Source organism: Nanorana parkeri, unplaced genomic scaffold, assembly GCF_000935625.1.
Source record: "Nanorana parkeri isolate BGI_ZX_2015 unplaced genomic scaffold, ASM93562v1 scaffold637, whole genome shotgun sequence".
NCBI lineage: Eukaryota > Metazoa > Chordata > Amphibia > Anura > Dicroglossidae > Nanorana > Nanorana parkeri.
This window is the reverse complement of record NW_017306905.1, coordinates 217,989-245,592: the sequence shown is the minus strand read 5'-3', so window position 1 is coordinate 245,592 and position 27,604 is coordinate 217,989. Positions and strand designations below refer to the sequence as shown.

The 27,604-nt window shown below is 42.6% G+C and overlaps 1 protein-coding gene across 1 annotated transcript in view; it reads left to right on the top strand.

Annotated features, from left to right (window-relative positions):
• Window positions 1-27,604, top strand: part of SIGLEC1 (sialic acid binding Ig like lectin 1) — a 98,820-nt gene that overhangs the window by 36,675 nt on the left and 34,541 nt on the right. The window contains exons 2-6 of the mRNA XM_018563159.1: window positions 10,955-11,311; window positions 14,780-15,076; window positions 18,750-19,013; window positions 23,378-23,632; window positions 26,078-26,377. Of these exons, the coding sequence (XP_018418661.1) occupies window positions 10,955-11,311; window positions 14,780-15,076; window positions 18,750-19,013; window positions 23,378-23,632; window positions 26,078-26,377 (1,473 nt within the window). The remainder of the gene's footprint in view (window positions 1-10,954; window positions 11,312-14,779; window positions 15,077-18,749; window positions 19,014-23,377; window positions 23,633-26,077; window positions 26,378-27,604) is intronic.

Sequence of the window (27,604 nt, the reverse complement as noted above, 5' to 3'; positions counted from 1 at the left end):
TGTTTACTTGATGCCTATTTCTATTGTTCTGATTGTTGTTACACCCCAGGGAAAGTGAAGATAAGATAACTGTTGCTTGGTGTTGGTGTGGGATAAGCACCATAGAACAGTGTGCTCACTGGTTACAGCTGCACCCTTATTAAAGTAATAAAACTGCAATAAAGAAGAGCGGAGTTCCAACATCTTTAAGCATTTAAAGAATCAATAAACCTAAAAGTGTATCTATTGCCAAGTTTTTGATTTTAGTTTTTGAATTGATTAGAAAACCAGATTTTTGGCGGGATGTTTGGGTTCCAGTGTGACACAGCAGGAAATGAGTGGAAATCTTTCCAAAGAACGAGGGAAATCTTTCCCTAGATAGATTTCACCAATACTGGCGTACCCATTAAATAATTCCCCTTACAGTGACACTAAACTCAGGAATTAAATCTTACAAATGCACTTAACTATTAACAACAATGTATCTTATTTGTGTATCACTCAGCTGTAGATCCTCAAATCATCTCTGAATTGGCGCTGACACTGTCCTTCCTTCTGGAGGGGGGCTAATTTTGTTCCCCATGGTCGCTGTGTGTGTTGTAAAGTAGTCATCGCTCCAAGCTCGCTCCTGTGATGGACTACAATCTCTATACAAATTAGTAAACTAAACACAAGATTGTAGTCCATCACAGGAGTTAGCTTGGAGTGGTGACTACTTTACAACACACACAGGGACCATGAGGAACAAAAGTAGCCCCCCTCCAGAAGGAAGGACAGCGTCAGCACCAACTCAGAAATGATAGGAGGATCTACAGCCGAGTGATACACAAAAAAAGTAAATTTTTGTTAATAGTTAAGGTATTTGCATTTTTAATTGGAAGGATATATATATATATATAAAATTAGGGATGCACCAATACTTTTCAGATACCATAGCCGATACTTGGCATTTTCATGAGAACTACCAGGGTTGCAGTTGGTTGCAGCTGGTTGCAGCTGGGACCTGCCTCTGGCGCTCCACCACTGTCCTGAAATCATTAGTCTGTATTGTTTTAGATAAACTGTCACATGGCAATAAACAAAAATGTATCAGTACTTGTATTTGCAAAAATGGTATTGGTGTATCCCTTTATTTTTTATTATTATTATTATTATACAGGATTTATATAGCGTCAACAGTTTGCGCAGCGCTTTACAATATAAGGAAGACATTACAATCACAATACAATTCAAGACAAGATGGTAAGGAGGGCCTTGCCCCTGAGGGCTTACAATCGGGAGGGGCAAGTGATGCATGAGGAGATAGCTGTGTGGGGATGAATTGTTTGAGAAAGTGATTGTTCAGTGTTTAGGTTGAGGTGGGATAGGCTTCCCTGAAGAGAAAGAGGAAGAGGAGGGGAGGAGTTAGATTTGTAGGTGCGCTTAGATAGGTAAGAGGAGAACCATGAGAGAGCAGAGTCTTGTAGGCCAAGCGAGTGGAGTTTTTTGAGGAGGAGCAGGCGGTCCACAGTGTCAAAAGCAGCAGAAAGGTCTAATAGCAAGAGTAAGGAGTAGTGGCCATTGCTTTTAGCTGTTAGTAAGTCATTAGTGAGTTTTAGGAGGGCAGTTTCAGTGGAGTGTTGGGGGCGAAAGCCGGACTGTAAGGGATCGAGAAGGTTGTTATCAGCGAGGTGGCGGCTCAGGCGGCTGTGGATAAAGCGTTCTATGAGTTTGGGAGGTGAATGGGAGTAAGGAGATTGGTCTGAGATTATTGAGGTTGGTAGGGTCCAGTGAAGGTTTTTTCGGGATTGGGGTGACCAGGGCATGCTTTAGAGGGGAGGGAAAGATTCCAGTAGAGAGGGAAAGATTGAAAATGTGAGTAAGAGAGTGTAGGATAGAGCAAGAGGGTGACCAAAGAAGTTTTGAGGGAACAAGTGGTGAGGTGGGTGTCAGAGAGAAGCTTAGTAGCCTCCTCTGTGGTGACAGGGTCAAAAGAGGAAAGTAACAGGTGTGATGGTGGGTCTGGAACATGAATAGCGGAAGATGACTGCACAGTGGTGATCTGATCCCGAATTGTATCTATTTTGTTTTTGAAATGAATGGCAATGTCCTGGGCAGTGAGTGAGTTAGTGGGTAGTGGCGGTGGAGGACATAGTAGAGACTTGAAGGTAGAAAAGAGTTGATGAGGTCTGGATGAGAGTTTGTTAATGAGAGTGACAAAAAAAGTCTGTTTGGCAGCACGGAGGGAGGAATTGTATTTTAGGCGGGCAGCTTTATACAGGACTTGCAGAAGCCTAAGTTTTCGCCACAGCCGTTCAAGAGCGTGACTATGTCTTTTTTGAGGTCTGGATACTTCAGTTTGCCACGGTTATAGTGGTCGTGGTCTAAGTCTGCGAGTAGTGAGGGGAGCCAAAGTGTCTAGAGAGGATGAAAGTGAGCTGTTGAAGACAGAAATAGCCAGGTCAGGGCAGGACAGGGGTGAAATTTTGTCATAGAGGTAGTCATTAGCAGAGTAGAGAAGAGAAGGGTCGAGGTGGCAAAGATTTCTCCGGGTGACAGTGTGCCGTGTAGGGTTGGGGCTGGGTTGGGTATAGGGTGAGGGTGAAACTGACAAGGTTGTGGTCTGAGAGCGGGAAAGGGTAGGGTAGGGTAGGTTGTAAGGAGTGCATAGGTGAGAGAAAACAAGATCTAGTATGTTACCATCAGAGTGAGTAGGAATGTGTGACCATTGTGTTAGATCAAAAGAAGAAGTTAGGTTAAGAAATTGAGTGGAAGCCGGAGTGTTAATGTTATTAGCAATGTTAAAGTCACCAAGAATGATAGTGGGTATTTCTGGGAAGAGAAAGTAGGGTAGCCAGGCAGAGAAGTCATCCAGAAAGCAAGATACCGGTCCAGGTGGTTGGTATATCACAGCAATGCTCAAAGAAATTGGAGAGAACAGGCGAATACAGTGGGTTTCAAAAGGGGAGAGGGATAGAGAGGGAGGTGAAGGCAGAACTTGAAAAGTGCATTGAGGGGATAGAAGGATTCCCACTTCACCTCCTTTCCATCCATTGGGTCTGGGTGAGTCAGTCCAATGTAGACCACCGTGGGAGAGGGCAGCAGGGGAGGCAGAGTCAGATTCCTGAAGCCAGGTTTCAGTAACTGCACATGTTAAATGAATTGGAGATAAGAAAATCATGGACAGCAGTGAGTTTGTTACAGACAGAGGGGGAATTCCAGAGGGCACATGAAAAGGAAGGACCGGTTCTAGGAAGCAGTGGAATAGAAATCAGGGTGTGTGGATTGCAGCTGCTGCCAGAGGAAAGGCAATGCTGGTTTGGTGGCTGAGTATTAGAAAAGAGAGGCCAGGATTGGGAGAGATATCCCCTGAAGTCAGGAGAAGCAGAAGTGTGAGAGAAGTGAGATGAGAGGGAGTTTTATATGAGCGAGCATGCCCCAGTGTCTTGGAGGTAACCCTAGCATGTGTATTCAGAATGGGCAGGAGGTGATGAGTGCAGTAATAAGGAGAGGGTAGGAGAGAAGGAGAAATATATAAATTGTGGGGTGGAGAGAGGGGGGTAAAGGAAATACAGTTTAAGAAGAGAAGCCACAATTGTAAGAAGCAATGGTAGAGAACGCATGCTGTGCAGAGGAAGTATAAGGCAGTAAAGTAAATGAGGAGTAGTAGGTATGAAAGGGGTGCAAGAATGAAAGGAAAAAGGTCTGCAGTGAGCTGCAGATGGGTTCTTGGTTGCTTAAATAGTGTATCTGTTAGCCAAGGTGTAAAACGTATATTTAAAAAAACAAAATCATACATTAAAACAGAGATGTACACATCCCAGGAGCTCGGTGTGCTCCTTACAAATGACAGCTGCCTCCTAACTTTTGAATTTTTCTCTAGTCTGGTCTTGGAGCTCGAAAATATCTGTACTTGTACTGAGTATGGTACTTGGTATGGTACTTGGTATCGGTGCATCCCTAAAATATATATATGTATATATATATATATATATATATATATACACATACACACATATATACTGTATATACGCATACATACATACATACATACATACATACATACATAGTCCCAGAGGTAACCACTGAACTTTATTTGTAAGGTAAATGTCCAAGAGCACATCCACAAAAGTATCCATACAGATCCAAAGTAGGACTAGAGCAGGGGTGCCCACAATTTTTGTGTTAAGATCTACTTTTCAAATGACGAGCTACATGAGATATACCAACGGGAAAAAAAAACTCCCTCTCTCTCTCTGCTGACTGTCATTCCTCGTTTTTTTCTCCCGGCTGTCTCTCCTTGCTCTCTCTCTCTCTCCTCTCTGTCTCTCCCCACTCTCTCTTCTGGCTCACTTTGCTGTATTTTGCAACAGGCTGTGTAAACTAATATTCTTTGATGTAATACATAGCACTTCAACCACCAGTATCCACCAGAAAGGTGTCAGGGAGCTTGGCTCAGCAGATTCAGGCTAATAGGTAATCATGTGTGCACAGCTACATAAATATACCAAAATGGAATAAAGGGGCCACCATTCACACCCTTCCTGATCTACCAGCATCAGCTTTGAGAGCTACTGGTAGATCACGATCTACCTAATGGGCACCCCTGGTCTAGAGGCACTGACAGGTCTTGCAGCAGAGATAAGCTGAAGCATCAGCATTTTGTTGTCAACATTTTAATGGCGCTCAATCCAACAATAAATTAAAAATGCTGATGCATTGACTTTACTTTGGATCTCTCTCTCTCGTAACTCTACAACATCTACCAAACACAGAAACATTACTTCCAGGGGGACTGACCCTTTAATACAGAATACAGAGCACACTGAACCAGTCATGTGCTTTAGAGCAGAGCTGTGCAGAAAAGCCGATCTGGGACATCTTAAAGTAAAGTGATGCTCCATAGCATATGGGAAGAGGTTGCGCATCTCTCTCTCTCTCTCTCTCTCTCTCTCTCTCTCTCTCTCTCTCTCTCTCCCTCTCCCATTAATTCATTAATTAGCAGTCATTTGATGCATATTTTCATATTCTCCCTGTGGCAAGTCCTGTGAGTGCCCACGGCATCCATTTTGATATTCATTCTACTTTGGTGGGTGCCATCGTGCCCTTTGTATTGCAAAGAATTCAAAGCACCTCTCTGTATTACAATAGGGCTCTTTAATTTGCCATTTTTCCCCCTCAATGGTTATTTGAACTTTAACCATAATCTATTCTTTGTCTGTGTTCAGCAGTTTTTTCCCACTTCCTCTTTCTGTGGCAGAGGAGAAATGAAATTCTGATTTCTATTTTTTGTTTTTCCTCTTTATATGTGCATTGGTCTATGACATACTCTCACCACAGTTCCTGTGGAAAACTCTGCATGTGCTCGTATGATGAGAGTTAGTGTGGAACAAATGAAAACAAAGTTCCTTGAAAATAATAAGTGAATCTTTTAAAATCAGTTTTATTTTCAGGAACAGCTTTCAGGGTATTCCCTTCTTCTTAGTCCGGGCAGTCTATTAGCAAAATGTTAAAGAGGAACGTTAACCAGCAATTTAATGGCTCCCTAAACTAGTTACTTTTCAGGCATGCCAACTGTCATAGTTGCCAGTGTGCTTATTCCAGCTCTAAACTAGTGATGAGCCGAACGCCCCCTGTGTTCGGTACGAATTCAGACTTTAGAGCATGGAAAAAGTTTGAATTTGAACCCGAACTCAATGCAAGTCTATGGGACCCGAGCTTGAAACATCAATTGTCCCTTTTTTGAAGACGTATATGCAAGTTATTGACCATAAAAAGGGTATTTGGATTCGGGTATTGCCTTGGGGGACATGTATCAATGAAAAAAAACACTTAAAAAAAAAAACAGTTGTAAAGGAGCAGTGATTTTAACATCACTTAAAGGGTAACAAAAAAAATTAAAAATTCCTTTAAATATCGTGTCTGGGGGGTCCCCTTAAACTGCCTGTATAGTGGCAAATCTGTGCGATGTATAGAACCTGCTGAAGAAAAAATGGCATTTATAAAGAAAAAACAAATTGTGCAGTTCTCCCTCCCAAACAATACCAGGCCCTTTAGTTGTGATAGGAAAGTTAGGAGGGACCCCATTTAAAAATAAAACATTTTTTTTTTAAACCGTGGGATTCCTCCCAAAAGTCATACTAGACCCTTTAGGTCTGTAGGAATTTTAGGAGGGACCCCAAGTTACAATAAAAAAAAAGGTGTGTGGGATTCCCCCTCATTGTCATACCAGGCCCTTAAGGTCTGGTAGGAATTTTAAGGAGGAACCCCACCCCAAAAATGGGGAAAAAAAATGTGGGGTCCCCCCTAAAATTCCCAACCAGACCCTTGATACGAGCACAGGCCTGGCAGGGCAGGAAAGGGTGGACAAGCGATCAGCCCTCCCTGGCATACCAGGCCACAAGCCCTTGGCACTGGGAGGGTGCTTTTCAAGGGTCGCCGATGAGGTCAAGGGCCTCTTCCCCCTTATTCACATCAGGGTACCCCTTGAATAAAGGGGCTCACAGATGCGCCCCCCTTGTGAATCAGTAAAGAGGTAGTTGTACCCCACCCATTCACTAAAGCAGGGGTCTCAAAGTACCGGCCAGCGAGCCGGTACTATGTGGCCCACAGCCAGCTGACAAGTCACGGTCACGGACCGCTTGCCCGACTTGCGGGAGCAGGTACACGGTCTGCATCTCTGTCGCATGCAGATCGCAGAGCTGCTCCTCTCAGCTCCGGCCGGAGCTCTGTCAGTTCTGAGCTCCGGCCAAATGATGGATCATTAGTAAGGTCTGCACTAGACCTTACTAATCACCACTAGATAACCAGGGAACAATGATGTGCCTCCCCCCTGCAAAGATGCAAGCAGGGGAGGGGGCTTGGAAAGGAGGGAGGGGGAAGTTTAATATGTGTGCAGTGGACTTGGGAGGGAGGGGGAGTTTAATATGTGTGCACCCTATTGGGTGTCATCCACACACCGTTCCCTTTAATTCCTCCCAAAATCAAACATAATGTCCTTTTTAAAGACACGATCATCACATGAAAAGAAATTCGTAAATACTTGGGGATTCCCGGTTGCGTATCCCCTCTCATGCTAGTGACCTCAACCCCAGGATTCCCACAAGGTGCCTCCTCTAAACCATTTCGCCTCTGGGAAGTTAACGGCTTATCCCTCCTACAACACTTTTTATCTCCCCGAGGTACCTCCTTTTCCACCCTACGGCGAGACTACAACATCCCTTCGTCCCACTTCCTACAATACTATCAAATCAGCCAATTTATACACGGTAGCCTTTTTCCGTCATGAGTAACCAACCCCCCTGCCACTTACACACGATTAGTGCAACTAACCCTATCGCACCTCTACAACATTCTTAGGGAACACGACAACATCGTTAACCACTCAGTCCCCAACAACATAGTGCAATGGGTGCTTTTTCTCCATCTTCCCCCAGCTGAAGCTCACGAAATGCTTACCGCAGGATGGCTTAGAGTGCGTAAAATCATCACGTGTGAAGTTTGGAGGGAAATACAATTTAAATTGCTCCACAGAGCCTATTATGCTTTCAACTTTGTACAAATCCTTTTACACTGACAGACTTACCCTAAATGTGCCGCACACTTACCTGATATCACACATCTTTTCTGGACCTGCCCGACCATTAATTCTTTCTGGACCCAAACACTGTCCTACATAGGTTCCATCATGGGTAATCACCGAGACGTACACCGCTTGCTATGTCTGTTCCACTCCCTACCTGGAACACACATCCCCTGGCAACCCCCCCCCAAACCGCTGGGAACATCTATGCCTGCTTGGGGCAAAAAAATGTATACTACAAAACTGGATAATCAGTGAATCGCCACATCTATCCAACTTGAAACGTATGCTCTTTAAAAAAAATTCTATGGACCTGTTAGATATGCTCACCAGTAATACTTAACGGGCTAAAAACATTACTGAATGGGACGACTTTATTCACAACAATATCTCCATCAATCATAAGGCTGACTTGTACTCCTTTATTCTGGCCACTACAGGATGCGATATGTCAAGCTGAATGGTCTGGTCCTTTTACTCGGGTCTATATAAATAGAATATATGTCATAGAGGTGTCAATGGTCATAAAACCATATGATAGTGGTTTAAAAAATGGAGGTCCACATTCAGTCTGCTATCTTTTGGCTCAAACTGAATGATCATTCACAGGTTTCCCTTCCCAGAATATTTTTTACAGTCCCCCTTAACCAAACATTCCTGTCATACATAGAATGGTCTAGTTGTGAGAAATTAGGCAATACAGGTGTGCAATACCCATCTTACTTGAGTTCTTTTTTGGTGGGTCTATGTGGATTGATTTGTTTTTGTACTTTTGCCTTGTTTCACTAATCTAAATATGACGTTTCCTGCTGATTAATTGAGGTCTGTGGTTGCGTGAACTGAACACCAGTATTGGGGATGGTTGAAACTTTAATGATATGCAAGCTTTCAGCTAACAAGCACGCACCCTTCACTGGAGCCACCAGATCAATAAACCAATAAGTGATATAAAGCACTGAGCAAACTGTTGGCGCTATATAAATGCTGTATAATAATAATAATAATATAATAATAATCTGAACTACTATAACTGTGGCTGTGGAAGTCACAAGTGTGGAGTCTACCATCTGATACCAGCTAGTCCACCGTCAAGGATGAATTTCGGCCTTCTCTACAGTCTTGTACAGTTGTGCTGGCTCCTCTCCTGTACAGAAATTGCTTACTCTGATTTTTCTGCTGCGTGCACGGCCGTATCGGGCAGCTCCCGGGAAGGACAGGTGCTGCGTGTGATTAGTACACAGCCCCTGTCCTTCTCTATGGCACTACGCGGCCATACGCCCCCCTCCGCTCATCTCAAGTGCAGGTCTGTACAGGTGCGTGTGTTACGGCTCGGGCTCAACTGCACCCGCACGGGTACGGCCGCGTAGTCCCATAGAGCATGGAGCTGTACGTGCTGGCCGACTCCCGTGTGAATGAGCCCTTATACTGACAAGTAAGAGAGAGAGAACAGAGTGTCAGAGAGATGACCTCATCACCATGCTGCTTTTCCTGTCACTGTCCAGTCAAAGGCTGGTGGTGGGTCCAGGAGAGGAAGTGAGTTGTATGATGCTGGCCATCAGAGGACATCTAGTGGCAGAAAATAAATACTTTGGGTGTAATTCAGGATTGACAGTGAAAGTTGCAGGAAACACTGGTTTTGTTATTTTATTGTTCAATGGACTACGCATTTTTATCTCATGGCTCGAGTTCTCCTTTAATTTACCATAACCTCTCTTTGATGCCTACAGAAAAGAAAAATGAAAATGTTGGCGTGCCTCCTGCTGGTTCTTCTCTGTATTGCAGGTATAGTACACACTTTAAATTTAAAGTCATTTTAAATTTCAGGCTTTGTTGAGCTGTAACAATAGAACCCCAAGTTCCCAAATCTGCTGAATTACCTGTATGTATGTACAGAGCTGTGTGTTTTGCTCATTTGGGTGTATGAAAATCAATGTTAAAATGCAGTCAAGTAGACATGTACAGAGCATAAAAATAAATTTCGGGCGAAACGTATGAAAAGGGAAAAACCTTTTAATTCATTTTGTTTGATGAAACAAATAGTTATGCTGTCTCGGAGGCGCGTTCTGCCCATGCGCACCACCATCTTGGTGGCAGGGCACATGCCGCCACGCGACGCCGGAGAGAAATGGAGATTGCATAACATCAAGCAGTAGGGAAAGAGACGCAAATTAGACTGGGAATCCAGGAAGTTATTGAAAGTGCTGGGCAGATGGATGGCAACACTCATATTACAGCATTACAATGCCCATACAAAAAAAAAAGTTCCCCGGCGCTAACAGCCGACAACTGATTTCCCAATCAGCCTGTCACAGGGGTGCTGCTCCTCCTCAGATTGGAACGCTCTCATCCAACATGTAAAAATAAACAAAAAGAAGTGCCCATCCTGTGAAGTACTGTTGATTTATTTCAAAACCATACAAAAGACAAGGGGCTACTCACAAACATAGCAGTGTTAAAAACGTTTCCGATTATAGTCAATAATAGTTACATCCAAACAGGTTTCTCAGAGTCTTCAGTGCATATACAAAGGGACCGGCATCGGCTGTGATGTGTGGGGGTGGACCCGTTTCCTGGGGCACGCCCCATTCATCAGAACCTAGTAAGCAGTGGATGCTGGTCAACTTAAGATTGAGATGCAGCCAATCAAAGCTAAGGCAGCCTCAGGAGGTGGTTGGATAGTCCGGGGACCTATCGAGATCAGAATTTTACGATCGATAAATCAACAGTACTTCACAGGATGGGTGCTTCTTTCTGTTTGTTATTACAATGTCGATGTTATAACTTCACTAGAGCCTCTCCCATCCTCTGGAACTCTTTACCCCAACCTATCCGTCTATCTCTCACTCTGAATGCCTTTAGGCGATCCCTTAAGACTCATCTCTTCAGGGAAGCCTATCCCACCTAATCCTAACCACTCAACCATCACATTCTCATACAATTCATCCCCACACAGCTATCTCCTCATGTATCACCGGACCCTCCCTTTTAGATCGTAAGCCCTCAGGGGCAGAGCCCCCCTTGCCATCTTGTCTTGAATTGTATTGTGATTGTAATGTCTTCCTTATATTGTAAAGCGCTGCGCAAACTGTTGGCGCTATATAAATCCTGTATAATAATAATAACGGGATAGGATATGCTGGGACTATACAACTCCTTTAATGAAGCAAATCCAAACTCCCTGCCCTCAGCCCTCAAAGGAAGTCACCTGTAACATTCTAGAAGAACTACCTACAAGATTTCACTAGCATGTCAAACACGAGCCATTAGACCTAGAGAACCTTGTAGAGTTCTTACTAGACAACACGTTCTAGTATTTTTGTATTGTATTCTAGTATAGTTGTCTTTAAAATTAAGATGAACACCTGGTATGCATGAAGTCTCAGTTGTGGTTTTCTGTCTTCTATTTGCTTTCAGGGGTTGATTCTGAGTGGCAAGTGACTTGCCCTGCGACATTGAAGAGCGTCCCAGGTTCTTGTGTCTACATCCCATGCACTTTTGACTACCCTGGTAGTGTCAGGACTGACAAAGGCATTGATAATATCTGGTACAAGGACTTTGATGGCACTCGGAAGATGGTCTACCATCCGAGAGATCAACCAGACACTGAGTTTGTTGGACGGGTGGAATTCTTGGGAGACGCTTCAAAGAAAAACTGCACACTCCTTGTGAAAAACATTAAGAAAAATGATGTGGGAAACTATATATTCAGATTTGAGATCATAAATGCGGATAGATGGATGGACAAGAATGGAGCCAGACTTGAGGTGACAGGTAGGTTCAAGCGGGCTACCTTCTCCTCACGAAAATAAAAGCCAATAGCACCAGAGATGACCACTCCACTGGAGAAATATATATGCAGAAGTTCTACAAGTTGCTGCCCTGCTTTAGTCAGGGAGACTGTAATATCTGATGAGAAAACAAAAACAAGGGGCGCCTTCCCTAGTGTAGATACATTTGTATTATATAAATGGCAAAAAAATAGAATGATACTCATAAAAGAGTAGGTAACATTGAGCCTTCAAATCAAAGGTTGATCCTCAGTCTGGCAAAAATCAAAAGCAGCATGAATGAGTTGCACAAATGGTGGTTTCTACGTTACAGCACAATAAGCCTGGGTTTACGCGTTTCCGGGGCCACGCCCCCTTCCTCAGAACCTATATTCTCCTAATAGTAGCAAATATGGGGAACACTTCTTAATAGGACACAATAAGATGGAATACATCAAGAACAGAGAGTGAAATGATCTAGAGGACAGTTAACCCCTTCGTGACAGGAGACGTACAGTGTACGTCCTGTCACTTTGTGCCTATATGACTGGCCACGTACACTGTACGTGACGAGTTATATCAGGCTTTGTAATGCCGGTATTTGCTGATTCTCAGCATTTAACAGTCATTCATTAATGTCTCAGTATTGAGGCATTAATTAATGAAATAATTAAGCTTTTTGTAAAAGCTTCTTCCTTTCAGTAATGAAAGAATGAAGCCGTTACATGCAAATAGAGGGCCGCAATTTGCGATCCCGTATTTGACAGCTCAAAATAGCAGAGAGGCAGCAGTGACTCCACCTCACCTCTCTGCTATTTGTTTTGACAGCTCGAGAGCCCGATGTTTAGATACATTTCACTCAAAAGATAACAATGTATATGTCTAGGCACGATCAAAGAGCTTTTAGTGAGATCTGAATCTGACTAAAGTCAGGATCAGTCTCTAAGGTTATTATTAGCTGTTCCTAAGTTTGGATCAGCCTAATAGCCAAAAATAAAATAAAAAATTTAATTTATCAAGCTGTCATAGTGATTGCTTGATATAAACTGACAAGAAAAAAAAAAGTTTTTTTATTTTATTTTTATTTTTTTTACAAAGTGTAAAAAAATTAAAATAAAGTGTAAAACAAAATTAGGAAAATATAAATTATATATAAATATATTTTTTATACTATAATTAATATAAAAAAATTCTAAAAAAAAAAAATAATAATCAAAACTTGTGAAAAAAGTGTTTTCTTCTAGTTTTTTTCCTAATTTTTTTATTTTATTCAAACTAAGTGAGGGGTTAGGTACACATATGTGATATAATTATATAGCCCTATCTGTCCTCTAAAAAACTATATATAATATGTGTGGGTACATTTCGTAAGAAAGTATATTACTGCTGTGGAAGAATCACACAGCAAAAATGTAAAAAATGTGTCAGTCATTTATGAACAGAACCCGAAAACTAGCTCAGTCATGAAGGGGTTAAATGAGGGTCGGAGTGCCTACCGTAGTACAAAAATATTAATTTTTATTTGATGTAGTTTAAAATATGGGTCATGAACACAGACCAACAGACCACCACCAGAAGCCCAATTAAAATTGGTTAACAACCAATAACACACTCGCTACAAACAGACATTCACAGACCTGCTGGTAAGTATGAACATATAGACCAGTGTTGCTCTAAAAAGTTGAGCTGACAGCACTGAAAAAAATATCGCAAGTACCCCAGTTGTGGAGACAATGTATCAATGAAAATTGGAGTGGCTGCTAGAGTCAATAGACCCCTCCACGGGATGTTGGAATCAATGTATACCAAACGAATAATGTTGCTAATGAACAATAATTTCCTTTGTGGTTCCGGCTAGTTATGTAATGCTGGAAGTGGGATACAAATATCCTCGTTCAGTGCCGGCCCTGTGTACCGGAATGTCGTCCCACTAGGTTAAAGATAAATAATCTCCTTAGGTGTAGCCACACAAAGGTGGGTTTCCAAGTATGCAATCTATAAGTCCAGCATATGAGTACTCACATGTGCTGTGTTGTTCCGGGCCAGTTTGTCTCAGATGACTAGGAGATTCCGGGTCTTGTCGCTTTACATAGCTGTTAGCTAGTAAGATGGTATAAAAATGTCTTTGACTTCATAGCATCGAAGTTCCCATGGATGAGGGTTTTTTTGTTTTCCGGGTAGTCACAGGTAGTTTAAAGCAGGTTCCAATTTAGTCGCGATCAGCGATGTTGGTTTGCAAGCACCGGGAGTCTGTTACCTGACATGCATGTAGAGTCACAGCTGCGCGTCCAATACATCAAGAAAACTGTTATGAAAGATTTATGGAGAATGCCATTGCTGTGTCCTTCTCTTAAAAAATGTCATGTTTTCAGATTGATCAATTGACATTGATTGACATGATTGACGCCCCTTCCTCACCAATGAAACCGCCAAACTACTCATCCACTCACTTGTTATATCTCGTCTTGACTATTGTAACTCCCTCCTCATTGGCCTTCCACTACACAGGCGCCTCCCCCCTTCAGTCTATCATGAATGCAGCTGTCAGACTCATTCACCTAACCAACCGCTCAGTGTCTGCAACCCCCCTCTGCCAATCCCTACACTGGCTTCCACTCGCCCAGAGGATAAAATTCTAAATATTAACAGTAACTTATAAAGCCGTCCACAACTCCGCCCCCGGATATATCTCAGACCTTGTCTCAAAATATCACCCTAACCGTCTACTCCGCTCTTCCCTAGACCTCCTGCTTTCCAGCTCCCTAGTCAATTCCTCCCATACTCGCCTCCAGGACTTCTCTAGAGTCTCTCCCATCCTCTGGAACTCTTTACCCCAACCTGTCCGTCTATCTCCCACCTTGCCTGCCTTTAGGCGTTCCCTAAAGACTCATCTCTTCAGGGAAGCCTATCCCACCTCAACCTAACCACTGAACCATCACATTCTCAAATAATTCCTCCCCACACAGCTCCCTCCTCATGTAACATTTCACCCTCCTCTTTTTGATTGTAAGCCCTCAGGGGCCGGGCCCTCCTTACCATCTTGTCTTGAATTGTATTGTGATTGTAATGTCTTCCTTATATTGTAAAGTGTTGGCGCTATATAAATACTATGTAATAATAATAATAATAATAATATGTAAACACATCTAAGGCCTGGACAGTCTATTGATTTAGGAGCTGATCATATCTCCAGTGGATTTATGAGAGTAATTTTGGGCTCCTGGTTAATTGCATTCAATATTTCATTTGTTTGTATTTTGAGGACATCTGGACATTAATGGAATAACTGATATGTGCATAGTATTGAAAACTGAGCTCTGGATCATTAACAATTAAAAGTATGCAAATTGCATGCTTCCTTATAGAGAACATATTTAAAATATTTAAAATGTGTGTACCTTTATGTGTTGGTGTTAAACTATATAAGCGCAATTATTTTATTTATTGATTTATCTACTTTTTGTCTCCATAGATAATCCCCTTCCACCTGAAGTGGTGGTCCCACCACAAATAAACGAAGGTGCTTCGGTGACTTTTCAGTGCTCAACACCATACTTTTGTCCAGACGACCTAGTGACACTAAACTGGCAGGGCTACCCGCCAGAGAGATCATTCTTGTCTAAGGATGTGCGTATGGACACAACTACTGTTCTTATGACGCAACAGCTGACAACCAGCTTTACATGGATGGAACATAAGAAGACAATTTTCTGTGCAGTGTCTGCCGGAGCCCAAACTGCAGTGAGGGAGGTTACCCTCGATGTCAAACGTAAGTATGAAACCTTTGTATTATTGAAAGAGAGTGTGACATAATGCCAGGACTTGACACAAATAGGTTAATGGGTATGTTAATCATGACCTTAGCAGTTCCAATAGTTGCTGTCCAAAGCGTTATCTCACATGGCTGAGATCTCAGTGTATTGCCCATCACTATGATATTTGATCAAAAAGAAACCTGTTGCAGGTCAGCGTAGGCCAAAAGTAGAGAATCTTTCTCTATGCCCCCTGTATCTTGAGCCTTGGCCCAAATAAGTGCTGGCATAAAGCATAGGGTCCCTCTTTGCCATATGTATGAACACTTCTGGTTTTATGAGCTATGTTTGCGGTAGCATGTTGCAGATCACCCTGTTATTACACTATATTGCCAAAAGTATTGGGACGCCTGCCTTTACACGTGCATGAACTTTAATGGCATCCCAGTCTTAGACCGTAGGGTTCAATATTGAGTTTTTACCTCTGGTCACCGTCGCTGTCCCCGCCGCGATCCCGGGTGTCCATCCATCCCGTCGATGTGGCTCTGTGCACTGAGAACGGAGGGAGTTCAGTACCCGATCTCCCTCCGCTCTCCTTCCGGTCTCTGAATGCAGGAAGTTATGTATATTATATCACTTCCGCATTCCTCTGTCACTCTACGGTCTTAGAGACCCCTGATGTCTCCATAAAGAGGACCTGTAACTGTTATTTGTTTTTACATGGGGTACTTATTAGCACCCTATGTGATAACAATAAAGTTAAGTGTAAAAAAGTTAAAACAAAAAAAATTCTCACAAAATAAATAAAAATGTACACACACAAAACAAAAAAAAAACTCACACATTTTTTTTTAAAGTCCCCTACCCCCACATAGATGCGCAAAAATGCGTTAGATGCGCCTAGATGCGAAAACAACGATTGCTCCAATTATGCTGCATGTGTTACATATCGCTGCAAACGTCGCAATGAGAGCAATCACTCTAGGGCCATCAATCACTGATAATACTAAACTGATGAGCGGTAAAATCTTTTGAAGTGTCGCCTATGACCAATTTTGGCTATGGTGTTTTTTTGGGAGCGCACAATTTTAAGGCTTGACATGTTTGGTGTCTATTTACCCGACATGATCCCGCCTTTTATATTTTACCAAAAAATTGGGTAAAAATAAATGTTTCCTAAAATAATAAAGGGAAACCCATTTTTAAAAAAAAATATTCGGTACTTTTTTGTTATATAGTAAAAAATAAAAACCCCAGTGGTGATTAAATACCACCAAAAAAAGCTCTATCTGTCCCCAAAAAATGGTATAAAAATAATTTCAGTACAGCGTTGCATGACGGAATAAACGTCAGTCAAAGTACCAAAGCGCTGAATACTGAAAAATGGCCTATACAGGAAGAGGGAATAAACACCCATGTCAGCAAGTGGTTAAAAGTTCCCTTCACTGGATCTAAGGGGCCAAGCCCAACCCCTGAAAAACAACCCCACACCATAATCCCCCCTCCACCAAACTTTACACTTGGCACAATGCAGTCAGGCAAGTACCGTTCTCCTGGCAACCGCCAAACCCAGACACATCCATCGGATTGCCAGACAGAGAAGCGGGATTAGTCACTCCAGAGAACACGTCTCCACTTCTCTAGAGTCCAGTGGCGGCGTGCTTTACACCACGGCATCCCACGCTTTGCATTGCACTTGGTGATGTAAGGCTTGGATGCAGCTGCTCGGCCATGGAAACCCATTCCATGAAGTTCTCTATGCACTGTTGTTGTGCCAATCTGAAGGCCACACGAAGTTTGGAGGTCTGTAGCTATTGACTCTGCAGACAGTTGGCGACTTCTGCTGTTCCCAGTTGCTTCCACTTTGTTACAATACCACTAACAGGTGACCATGGGATATTTAGTAAAAAGGAAATTCCACAGAACATAGATTTGTTGAAGGGGTGTCCCAATACTTTTGGCAATATAGTGTATAATGACTGTTAATTTGACTCACTAATTTCTCACTAATTTGCCTGACCATTAAAGGTCTCATCTTGCAGCTAAAATTGTCCACATTTCCTAGACTGAAGGCCAAAGATGGTCTACTTGAAGAAGGGTTCATCTTCAGCATTCATTCTCATATACTGAAATTCTGATGCCTATTATTTACAGTATTAAATGAAGCGACTTCCTCTATCATTGCTGTCACCATATCTTCATAATTGTCTTTCGGCTCCAACCTATTTTTATTTTTTAACACTTTGAGCTCTTGCTTCTGCATTTCCCTTTCTCTGCTCACTGAGATTAATGAACATAACTAAGAAGCTGACAATTGGCCATGTAAAGACACATTTTATGTGTTTAATAAATGTGAGCCTGCATGTTCTCTTTTGTGGCCAGACTAAGAAATTATGAAGTTCTGCTTTACTAGTAAGTACAGTGTTAGCACTAGATTGGTGTATGAAAACATTTCCTTCAACAACGAGGTTATCAAAACTTCACAGCAGAACACAGACCAAACTGAAAACGCACAAAATGAACACAAGATGGAGAAATCTGGCAGATTCTAACCTAGAGAACCTCTCTAACACAAATATTTCAGAGACTTGGTACTGGGGATGCACCAATACCAGTTTTTCGGTATCGAGTACTGCTATCTATATTTCCGAGCACAGATATAAGTACTTGCGCTAGCATGGAGCCGGATTTCCGGTCAATTAGGAAGCCGGGCGGCGGGTAATGATGTGCTGCCCAGCTTCTTGATTGCCCGGGAAGCCAGCTCCACGCTGTTTGGCCGGCTCCATGCTGATTGGCTGCGAAGCCGGCTTCCCTGCCAATCAGCATTGAGTCAACTGTTTGGTTGGCTCCATGTTGAGTAGCTGGGAAGCTGGCTTCCTGGCCAATCAGGAAGCTGGGTCATTACCCACTGCCCGGCTTCCTGTTTGGCCAGATTGATGCCGAATGGCGAGGAAGCTGGCTTCCCAGCCAATCAGCATGGAGCCGGCTTCCCGACCAATCAGGAAGCCAGGCAGCGAGTCATTACCCGCCTCCGGCTTCCTGAATGGCCGGGAAGCCGGCTTCATTTTCCATGTTTACACGAGTACTTGCCCAAATATTCTGTATCTGCATCGCTACTTTGTACCACATATGCTCATGTTCCTGCACTGCTCGATTATTGCTGTATTGGGGCTACCTTACTCATCAAATTTGAACGGTTTATAGCTATCCCCAATATTCTCCAGAAATTCCAAGACGTGGTAAAATGCCAGTCCACCCAAACTCCTATTTTAGTATTTGGTAGATGTTGAATAGTTAAACCACATACATTAGCAGCTTGATATATTTCTCAGAGACTCTATTGGTGAGATCTCTGCACTGCGTTCCTGAGTCTTCACACTTGCTGTGATCATTATGGGGAGTTCCTACCATCCTTGCTACATGTTTTACTCATACAGTATTATGGAGAAAGTAAGAGGAGCCTAAACACAAACATAGACAGGGCCTACACCCAAAACTCTCAGGTGGTTTGTAACAGGGTTGGGATTTATGAATGAGCAGTAATCTGTACAAATTATCTATGGATGATTTTCTATTGATGAATGACAACTGGAAATCAACTGTATAATCAGTATGGTGCTGTATCTCATGTCTAAAAGTGGTCTCAGAGTGAAGAGTATTTATAACTAATTTCCTCTGCTCATTTCTCAGATTCTCCCAAAAACGTGAGCATCCTCCTCCGTTCTCCAGGGGACAATATTAAACAGGGTGATTCTGTGATCCTGACCTGCCAAGTAAACAGCAGCAACCCAGCAGTCTCCAAATACATTTGGTACAAGGATGGTCAGGAGTTTTCCAAAGAGCCTTCCCTGACTTTTCACAGCATCTCCAGGACCGACCACGGAGAATATAGATGTGAAGTTTACAACTCCCTTGGAAATGCATCTTCAGACACCATGCGGGTTATCATCTTCTGTAAGTAAATCCTGTTTGAAAGAATGTGTGTCCTAAACGTTCTGTAAGTCCTCTCCAATGTGTCCCCATTGAAAGATTTTTCATAATTGTGATGATTATGGCTTACAGCTCATGAAAACCCCAAGAACCCCAAATCCACAACCTCAAAAAAGTAGATTATTACATGCAATCAATAAAACAAGGATTGTACATAGAACAATATCGGACCTCTGAAAAGTACAAGCATGCATATGTACTCAGTACTTGGTTTGGGCCCCTTTTGCAGCACTTACTGCAATTACTTTTGCACGATATTCTAATTATTCGAGTTTCACCTGTATACTGATAACAAGCAGTACATATGTGCAAAAATATTTTGAAAGCATTGAAAAGTTACCAAATAGGTAAAAACTTACCTGAGTCTCCGCCGATCTCGCCTGACTGTAGAGTCCAGCTTCTCGAGCGGCCGTGCAGGAGGATGTGTGTGGGCGCATGCGCAGTGGATATCACAGGTGGGGAGAGGAGGAGAGCTACAGTGTATGTTAATGCGTGCAGCCATGAGCGTGCACGCCGGACAGACTCCGTGGGACAGGAAGAGACAGCAGTCTGCGCTAGATCAGAGGTCATCACCAGCACTGGAAGGACTGCCAAAAATGACTGGAAGGAAGAAGATGATTGGATCAAGAGCCATTATTTAGGGTAAGTCCTTAAAGCAGCATTGGGGGGATTGATTTTAATGTCACCTTAACGTTTCTTCTGGTGACGTTTCAAAAATTGTGGATTTCCTACAGCATACACAGAAATATTGTTTGGACTCCAGGGGTGTCCCTACACTGTTCATCACCTGAGGTGGGGGGTGTTGCGCTGCCAGTGCATGTGACGGCCTCTGGGGGGGGGTGCTAATGGTGCACGTTACGAGGGGTTCTTAGTGGTGTACATTACGGGGGACCAAAGGGTGGTGTCCCGCTCAGCTCGCTGATGTCACTGGTTGCTAAGAGCTGGGTGGGATGCTGGCCAGAGTGCCACAGATTGCTAAGAGCTCTTAGCAACCCGCGGCGCTCTGACCAGAAATGGGGCAGTAGGCACACCTGAGCCATCCCCCACGTGACCACATAAGGCTGCCTCATTATAGAGATGGCCCTGTTTGACACTGCATCACCCCAAAGTCTGTGTTTCTACCTATGTAAGAGTCTGCATAGCCCCAATGCCTTATATACAAGTTATTTTTATCCCCAGAAAATTCCATATTGCATAATAGTCATGTGCAGTACATGAAAGTTTCAGTTGTCTGGAATTTAAAAATTAAACTCCGCAATATAAATCTCTTTTTATTAACAATTTAATAATAAATGGGATGTTTTTAAAGGCGGAAATGAAACTTTGGCAGTGTGGAAATTCCCTTGTCCAAATTATGCTTCAATCTTTGGTTGCTTATATTAATTTGAGGAAATGCCACAACTCAGAATACAGTTATCATGAACAACAGATACTAAGAAACCAGATTCTATGCAGAACAGATACTAAGATTATAGCTATAATAAAAATAAGGTTATATAACATTATATTTTCTGTATCCATCCGGTTGCAGATTTTTCTTGTTTTCATAAAAATGACATCAACTCACAAAAGCCAAACTCAACCCACATGGTTATTATTTCCATGTATTGTTTGCCAATAAATAAATCATAGGGGGGTTTTTTTCCACAGATCTGCTGAATATACTGCACATATGTTATAGAAATTTGCAGTGTTTTGTAATGTAGGTCAATTTATAATCTCAACTGCAAGATCCGGAAAATCTGCATTACTTGGTTAAGTTATAGCTAAAACGAAGATCTTGTGGATCCTAGTTTATGAAACCTTGTCAGGCATAGAATAGGATACACAAGGGGCCAGAAGAACTCGATCCATGTTGGTAAATGCAGAAAATGGGGCCTGTGTTGGGGAAGGGGATTCTTCTACCTTTTTTCCCCCTAAATTTTATGTTTTATATAAGTAACTTGCATGTGTATCTAATACCGAAAAAAAAATTGGGCACTCCTTTTTTTTAGGAGTTTTAACCATTTCCTGCTCTATCCAAAATAAAGTAAGGTTTGGCTTTAGACACAGTTGAATTTCTACTTTTGTTCTTCATCTATTAATAAATATATAAATACACATTTGTTAGTATTAGTATATAGTTTTTGGCCCAAAAAAAAGGAAGGGTCTGATTGTGAATGAGCCATTCATTGTTATCCTCGGGAGTAGTGAATAAAAATTCATGGAGTATAAAACTATAACATTTTCATCAAGAAGAGGTCCGAATCGCAGACCGGACAGTCAGTCAGTTTGTGAAAGTCAACGATCACTCAGCTTGTGTCCGTACCACGATCCACAATTGAAACCAGTTCACACCTGGGCGGTTCAACTGCGTGGATTTGGCCTCGCTAAACCACCGACGTGAATGATGCCATACATTGCTATGGGGACCGTTCATGCGACCTCGTGACTCAGTGCGATCCCTGACCCTTTTTTCCGTGCTGATCAGCGCGGTTTCCATATAGATTTCAATGACCCACGCTAATCAGGGCATTTTTTATTGTGTTTCAGCGCTGAAACGCAATTAAAAATGCCTAAGACCGCCCTTTTAAAATTTGCGTGGAAACTCCAGTGATCCGCAACCACCCTGGTGTGAACGGGGCCTAATGTTGCATTGACATCAGCAGTTGCATTACAACGTTCCCAGGCATAGTGCTGATATGCCGATCGTGGTGCATCGCACTGTTTATTCTCTTTTTTACATTTTTTGTTAGAATTCTCCAGCCATAACCCCTCCTCCCCACATACACGTGCATGCCCTACACACACGTGTTTATTAGAATCAGATGGTGGGGTAGCAGAGTTGGTTTTAATTTTTTACATTTTTATTTTATTATTTTTTACTTTTTTATCACCTTATTAAAAAAAGAAAAAAAAGTTTCAATTCACTTTTATCACAAAGTGGCTAACAAGCACTATATGAAAGCATTTGGAGATGACAGGTTCTCTTTATGGAGAATCGGAGACATCAGATGGGTCTATCACACCTCTGATGTCTCTCCTGCCCTCTAATACAGACTATCAAGCACAGGCATGTGCTTGTTTACCCGGCACCTCAGCCAGCTTCTGACAGCTGAAGCATGAAGTGCTAAGAGTATAGGAGCAGGGAGCTAGAAAACCAAGGGGAGTGCAGGCATAGGCATGGCATAATTGTGGCTAGTACAAGTGATCTGGGTGGCTGTACACCCGACTCAAATCACTTGTAGTTGTAGCAGCCAACTCTGACTGATATCAATGGTTGCTAGGATGCCATAACTCAGCCTTAACTCAGTGCAGGCCAGAGATCAGGGTCCTGACAGAACTGTCACTAATGACCCCCTGCTCTAGGTACTAGGGACGGATAAATCAGCCAGGGGTTTGAATTGCTGGGAGTGTGTGAATTCCTGAAATTTTTTAAATCCGAACAGTGAATTTTTTGAATCGCACTGAAGCCTATGGAGGGCGAATTTTGATACTAAATCCTGATACTAAATTTTCTATAAGATACCCTACAGCCTACAGCAGGGATAGGGTGCTGTTGATGGCAACAGGATGTGGAGGGAGAAAATCCTATGGCCCAGGGGAAGGAAAGGCAGCACCATAAATATTGTGTAGAATTCAACATCCACAAAATAAATGTTATCAAAATCACTCTGCTCATCCCCGATTAAGAGGTAATTTGCAAGCATACACACACATTTAGAACTCACTGGTACCACATGTACCAGTACAAATGTAAACGTTGGCTTTAACATTTCCCTTTTATTTTGTGATCCATTATGGTTTTGTGTACACTGAGTGGCCAGATTATTATGACCACCCCATCAGTACTTCATTGGGCCACGAGATAACTCCACGAGATGACTTTGTTGGGCCGCCTCGTGACTCCACGAGATGTTGAAAGGTGATGCGAGGAATCTGATACTGCACTGTTGCCCTTCTGTTGTCTTGTACCAGTCTTGCCACTCTCCGTTCTGCCCTAACATTGACTAGTCACTGACGGCCACAATTTGCATGTTCAGACCCAGATTTTCGCCTGACAGTCCAGTCTTTAAACACTTTAACAACAGCTGCTATATATTATGTATTTTCCAAGACATGGCCAGCTGCCACTGCTGCTGTTGCCAAGTTCCGAGAAGATGTGAGGAGGACTGTGAATTGGGGACTTTATGGAGCCATATGTATTTTGTATACTCCTGTAGAAGGGGTTTTGGTCTTTGTAAAATTATAACTAAGGTATGACAGGTGGCCATTCAATATAAAAAATGCTTGGTGAAGTTAATTGCAATCGTTTGTATTTAAAAGCTCTTTCTCTCCTGATTTCACAGCTGCAAGGACAGAGGTGAGTCCATCCCCTGATGTAAAAGAAGGGACTTCCGTGACCCTGACATGTGACGTTCCTGCACTCAGACTTGATGAGGTCCAATACAGCTGGTACAAGAACAACATCTTGATGAAGACAGTTTCCATGAGGTCTCTGGTGTTCCATGAAGCTGCTAGCAGTGATTCCGGTTACTATTACTGCACAGTGCAAAACGACAAAGGAAGTGACTCCTCCCCACCAGTTCTACTAAACATAATATGTAAGTTATTGGGCATTATGGAGTGTAATAATTATTATAGGTGTTACAAGAGGGATTACTGTAGACACAATCATAAACCTCAAGACTGAAACTAAGGGAAATCTTGGGGGCTTTTGTAGTGACGTTATGTTCTACAAGTCAATTTGCTGAACTGACAAATTCCCATATTCTGTTGTCTTCAGCAGACTTGGGATGATGGGACTGCATACATGCTATGCCCCTTGAAACTAAGGGGTCTATTCACGAAGCTGCCGAAGGATCTGGCCGTAGCTTCGGCCGATCCTTCAGCTAGCTTCGGCCCCAGGACCCCTTCGGTTCAGTAGAACCGAAGGGGTGCTGTATGGGCTATTCACTATAGCCCGTATAGCTCCCGAGCGTGGCCGAGCGGCTCCGTCGAGCTGAACGCATATGCCTCGGCTCGGCTGAGCCGCGCTGAAAGCTGAAGCTGGCCGAGCGGCCGACAGACAGCCTGCTTCTGACAGCTGGGCGGAGCCAGACGTGACCTTAGGGCTGGCTCCGGCCACTTGCAGTGAGATCAGCGTCCCTGGTTACCTGCTAACCAGGGACACTGATCTCCAAACAGCAAACTCTCCCTGGCACTTCGGGAGTCTCCCGTTCCCGGCCGCCAAGGAGAGATACACTGCTGTTTCTTTTTTTTATTATTCTGACACGGAGCCGTCAGAAAAAAAATAAATCTAGCTCCGCACAATCGTTTTCTATTTACTTTTTTTAAAACTTTATAAACAATTTTTCTGTTCTGCTCGGTACCTCTGAGGGCCCGAGCAGAACAGCCGAGCCGAATGCCGCTGCTGAGCATATTCGGCCGACCCGAAGCCATGCGAATCAAGCCAATGTACGGCTGATTTCAGCCGATGTACGGCTGAAATCAGCCATACCAGCCTGAAGTGACTAGCCGAACAGTGTTCGGCTCACTTCACTTCAGGTTGGTCATTCACTTGGCTGCCTACGGCAGCTTAGTGAATAGACCCTTAATTTTTTTTGTTAAAGATGTCACCAGCACACCATATTGAAGTGAATAACACGTCTGTTTATCGACGCCTCATGTCAAAACAAATAGCAACGTTTCGGGGCCAAACAGGGTCCCCTTCATCAGACTTGAAATGACAATACAGCTAAAGAAAAAACGATCTTATATAGCCAAACCATCAGTGCAAATGAACAGAAAACAACTCCCACCAACCCCCTGACATCACTGTGACATCATGTTCCCACCAAAAACCATTCAAAAAGTTTGTAATTTAACATGGGGAGAGTGTGTATATCATTGCCATAGCATGAATAAAAGCATATCATAAACAAATTGTGTTACATGGTAGTAACTTGATTATCCCAGTAATAAGCACAAGAAGAGCATGCTGTTAGCTTGAAATGCAGTTATCTCTGGACTATACAACCCACCATTTGGAGCCTACCAAAAAAAAACCAATGGTAGTTAGGCTGCAGAACATCTTGCAGTTCCTATCAGGAGCCCAAGCCTTTATACTTCAGTTGTGCTGCTTGTTATACTTTTAAGTGACCACCTTTGAGCACAAAAAGGAATAAGATAAAAGAAAGGACAGATTGTATGTGATCTCCTCCTGTGTTGCCTCATTTTGCCTTGGTTAAATCTAATTGTCAAGGTAATTTTGGGAGCAATGGCTTATTCATCCTACTCAAAAGAATAAATAAATAATTTAATAATGGAGTGACACTAAACTCAGGAGTTACATTTTAAAAAATACATTCAAGTACCTGAACTATTAATCACAATGTATCTTATTTGTGTATCACTCGGCTGTAGTTCCTCACATCATCTCTGAATTAGTGCTGACACTGTCCTTCCTTCTGGAGGGGGGGTACTTTTGTTCCCCATGACCCCTCACTCCTGTGATGGACTACAATCTCATGTTTAGTTTACTAATTTGTATTGAAATTACAGTCACCCTGTTTCCCGAAAATAAGGCCTACCCCGAAAGTAAGACCTAACACTATTTTTAAAGATTCCTGTAATATAAGACCTACCCCGAAAGTAAGACCTAGTTTGGTGGTAGCATGTGAGGGGGAACTTGAAGAGCAGGAGAGATGGTATCATGCTGTATTAAGGGGATGACAAGAGACTCCCTCCAGCCAGCGCAGTGACAGTGAGCACTCCAATACCATACTTCACCAACTGCTGTCCCCCTGAAGGCACTGCTTAATGTAATGGTACTGTACTGTGTACCGGTAAATGGTACCGTACTCTACCGCGCTGTCCACTGTCTGATGTCCCCTCTGCTGCACCGCTGGTACCACTGTCCCTGATGGTAAAGGAAGCCGGTGCTGTAGAAAGCAAGGCTGCGGCGGCAGCGGAGGGAGCAGAGTTGCATTAGCCGATACTTCCTCTATAGCGCCGGTTAATAACTTTGAAAATTATATAATATCACTTACATTTCTTCTCTCTTGTAGATCCTCCAAGAACTCCAGTCCTCACCTCATTCCTGGAGACCCAGCAGGGGAGCCTGGCCATGGTTCACTGTACCGTAGACAGCAATCCTTTCTCAGAGCTGGCATTGTACAAAGACAGGGTCCTCATCGCCGGTTCTCCCTTCCACTGGGATCCAAAACAAAGGATCCAGGTGACCTCCATGAAGAATTCTCTGAGCATAGAGATCCAGGATGTGACGTTATCTGATGAAGGGACATACAGCTGCATTGCCAACAATTCCATCGGCAACTCAACCGCAAGTGCCAAACTCATTGTAGAAAGTTAGTATTATAATATTGTGTTATCTGCACTTCTAAACAGTATGAAATACATGTAATAATTCAATTGCAAGATCTACAATATGATTTGATGCACATACAATCGTAGAAGGATACAGCTACAATATTACATTCTAGGACCCTGGCCCTAGGGCTGCATATGACCCTTTCATACTTACTATGTGACCCTCAGCCCCCTTCTCACCAGGCTGTAGTCAGCATTTTCCTTGCCTATGTGCTTACAAAGGAACGGTGAAGATAAGCATTCATTAGACTGGATTCTACAGGCCAAATGATTTGCTTTGTTTCTTTTTTTCACACTTCCTCACTTTTTCAGTGGTTTCCAATTTATTTTTTCTCTTTTTGTGTATTTTATTTGTCTAATACTTTATAATGGATCTTGCTGACAGGAATATCAATTATGACGACAGCACATTTTTAAAAGGGTTGTAACGAGTGCTGGCTACTATGGCAGTCATTTCTAGCCGCCCCTTGACACATGTTCCTAGTCTCTTAAGGCCCCTGTAGCATGTCCTTGGTCTCTAGGTCTGCAGTCTTTGACAATCCCCTGTAGCATGCCCACAGTCTCTGACCATGGACTGCGGTATGTTCAGTCTCTGGTAATTTTTTATTACATTTCAATAGAGTTCTAATTTTAAAAAAAGAACACAGTGTGATCAGCACTTGTGGCTCTATAGTAGGACACCTCACACCAGACACTGTGCAGTTAATGTATATTCTGGTGTAAATGGGCCCTAAATGTTGTGGCTGCATTCATTTTTTTCCCCTTTATTTTCACTTGCGGATCTAATCAGGTCTGTCCTAGGGTGGCCCCACTCTATGGAGGAGCATTGGACAGCAGCATTGTCCTACTCTGAAGAGGGTTAGTTGGATGCTCTAGCAGATTTAGATGGACTTGACTAACATATTAAAACTGAACTCCAGCTAACACTTTTTAAGCAGTTACCGCAACATGTTTCTTCCTTTTGGGATAAAAAATTTGCATCAATGAATAAAAGCTGACCATAATAAGCCCCCCTGTCATTGTTAAATGGTTTGGTCCAACCCTATAACAGACTTACTGGCTTGATCGCTGGTTGAAAATAAAGCAAAAAAAAAAGCCTAATGACTGATAAGCTATAAAATATTAAAGGTTTTCTATGAAATTAAATATGCTTTAAGGAAAAATAATAATAATACAATTAATAATAATAATATAAATATTAATAA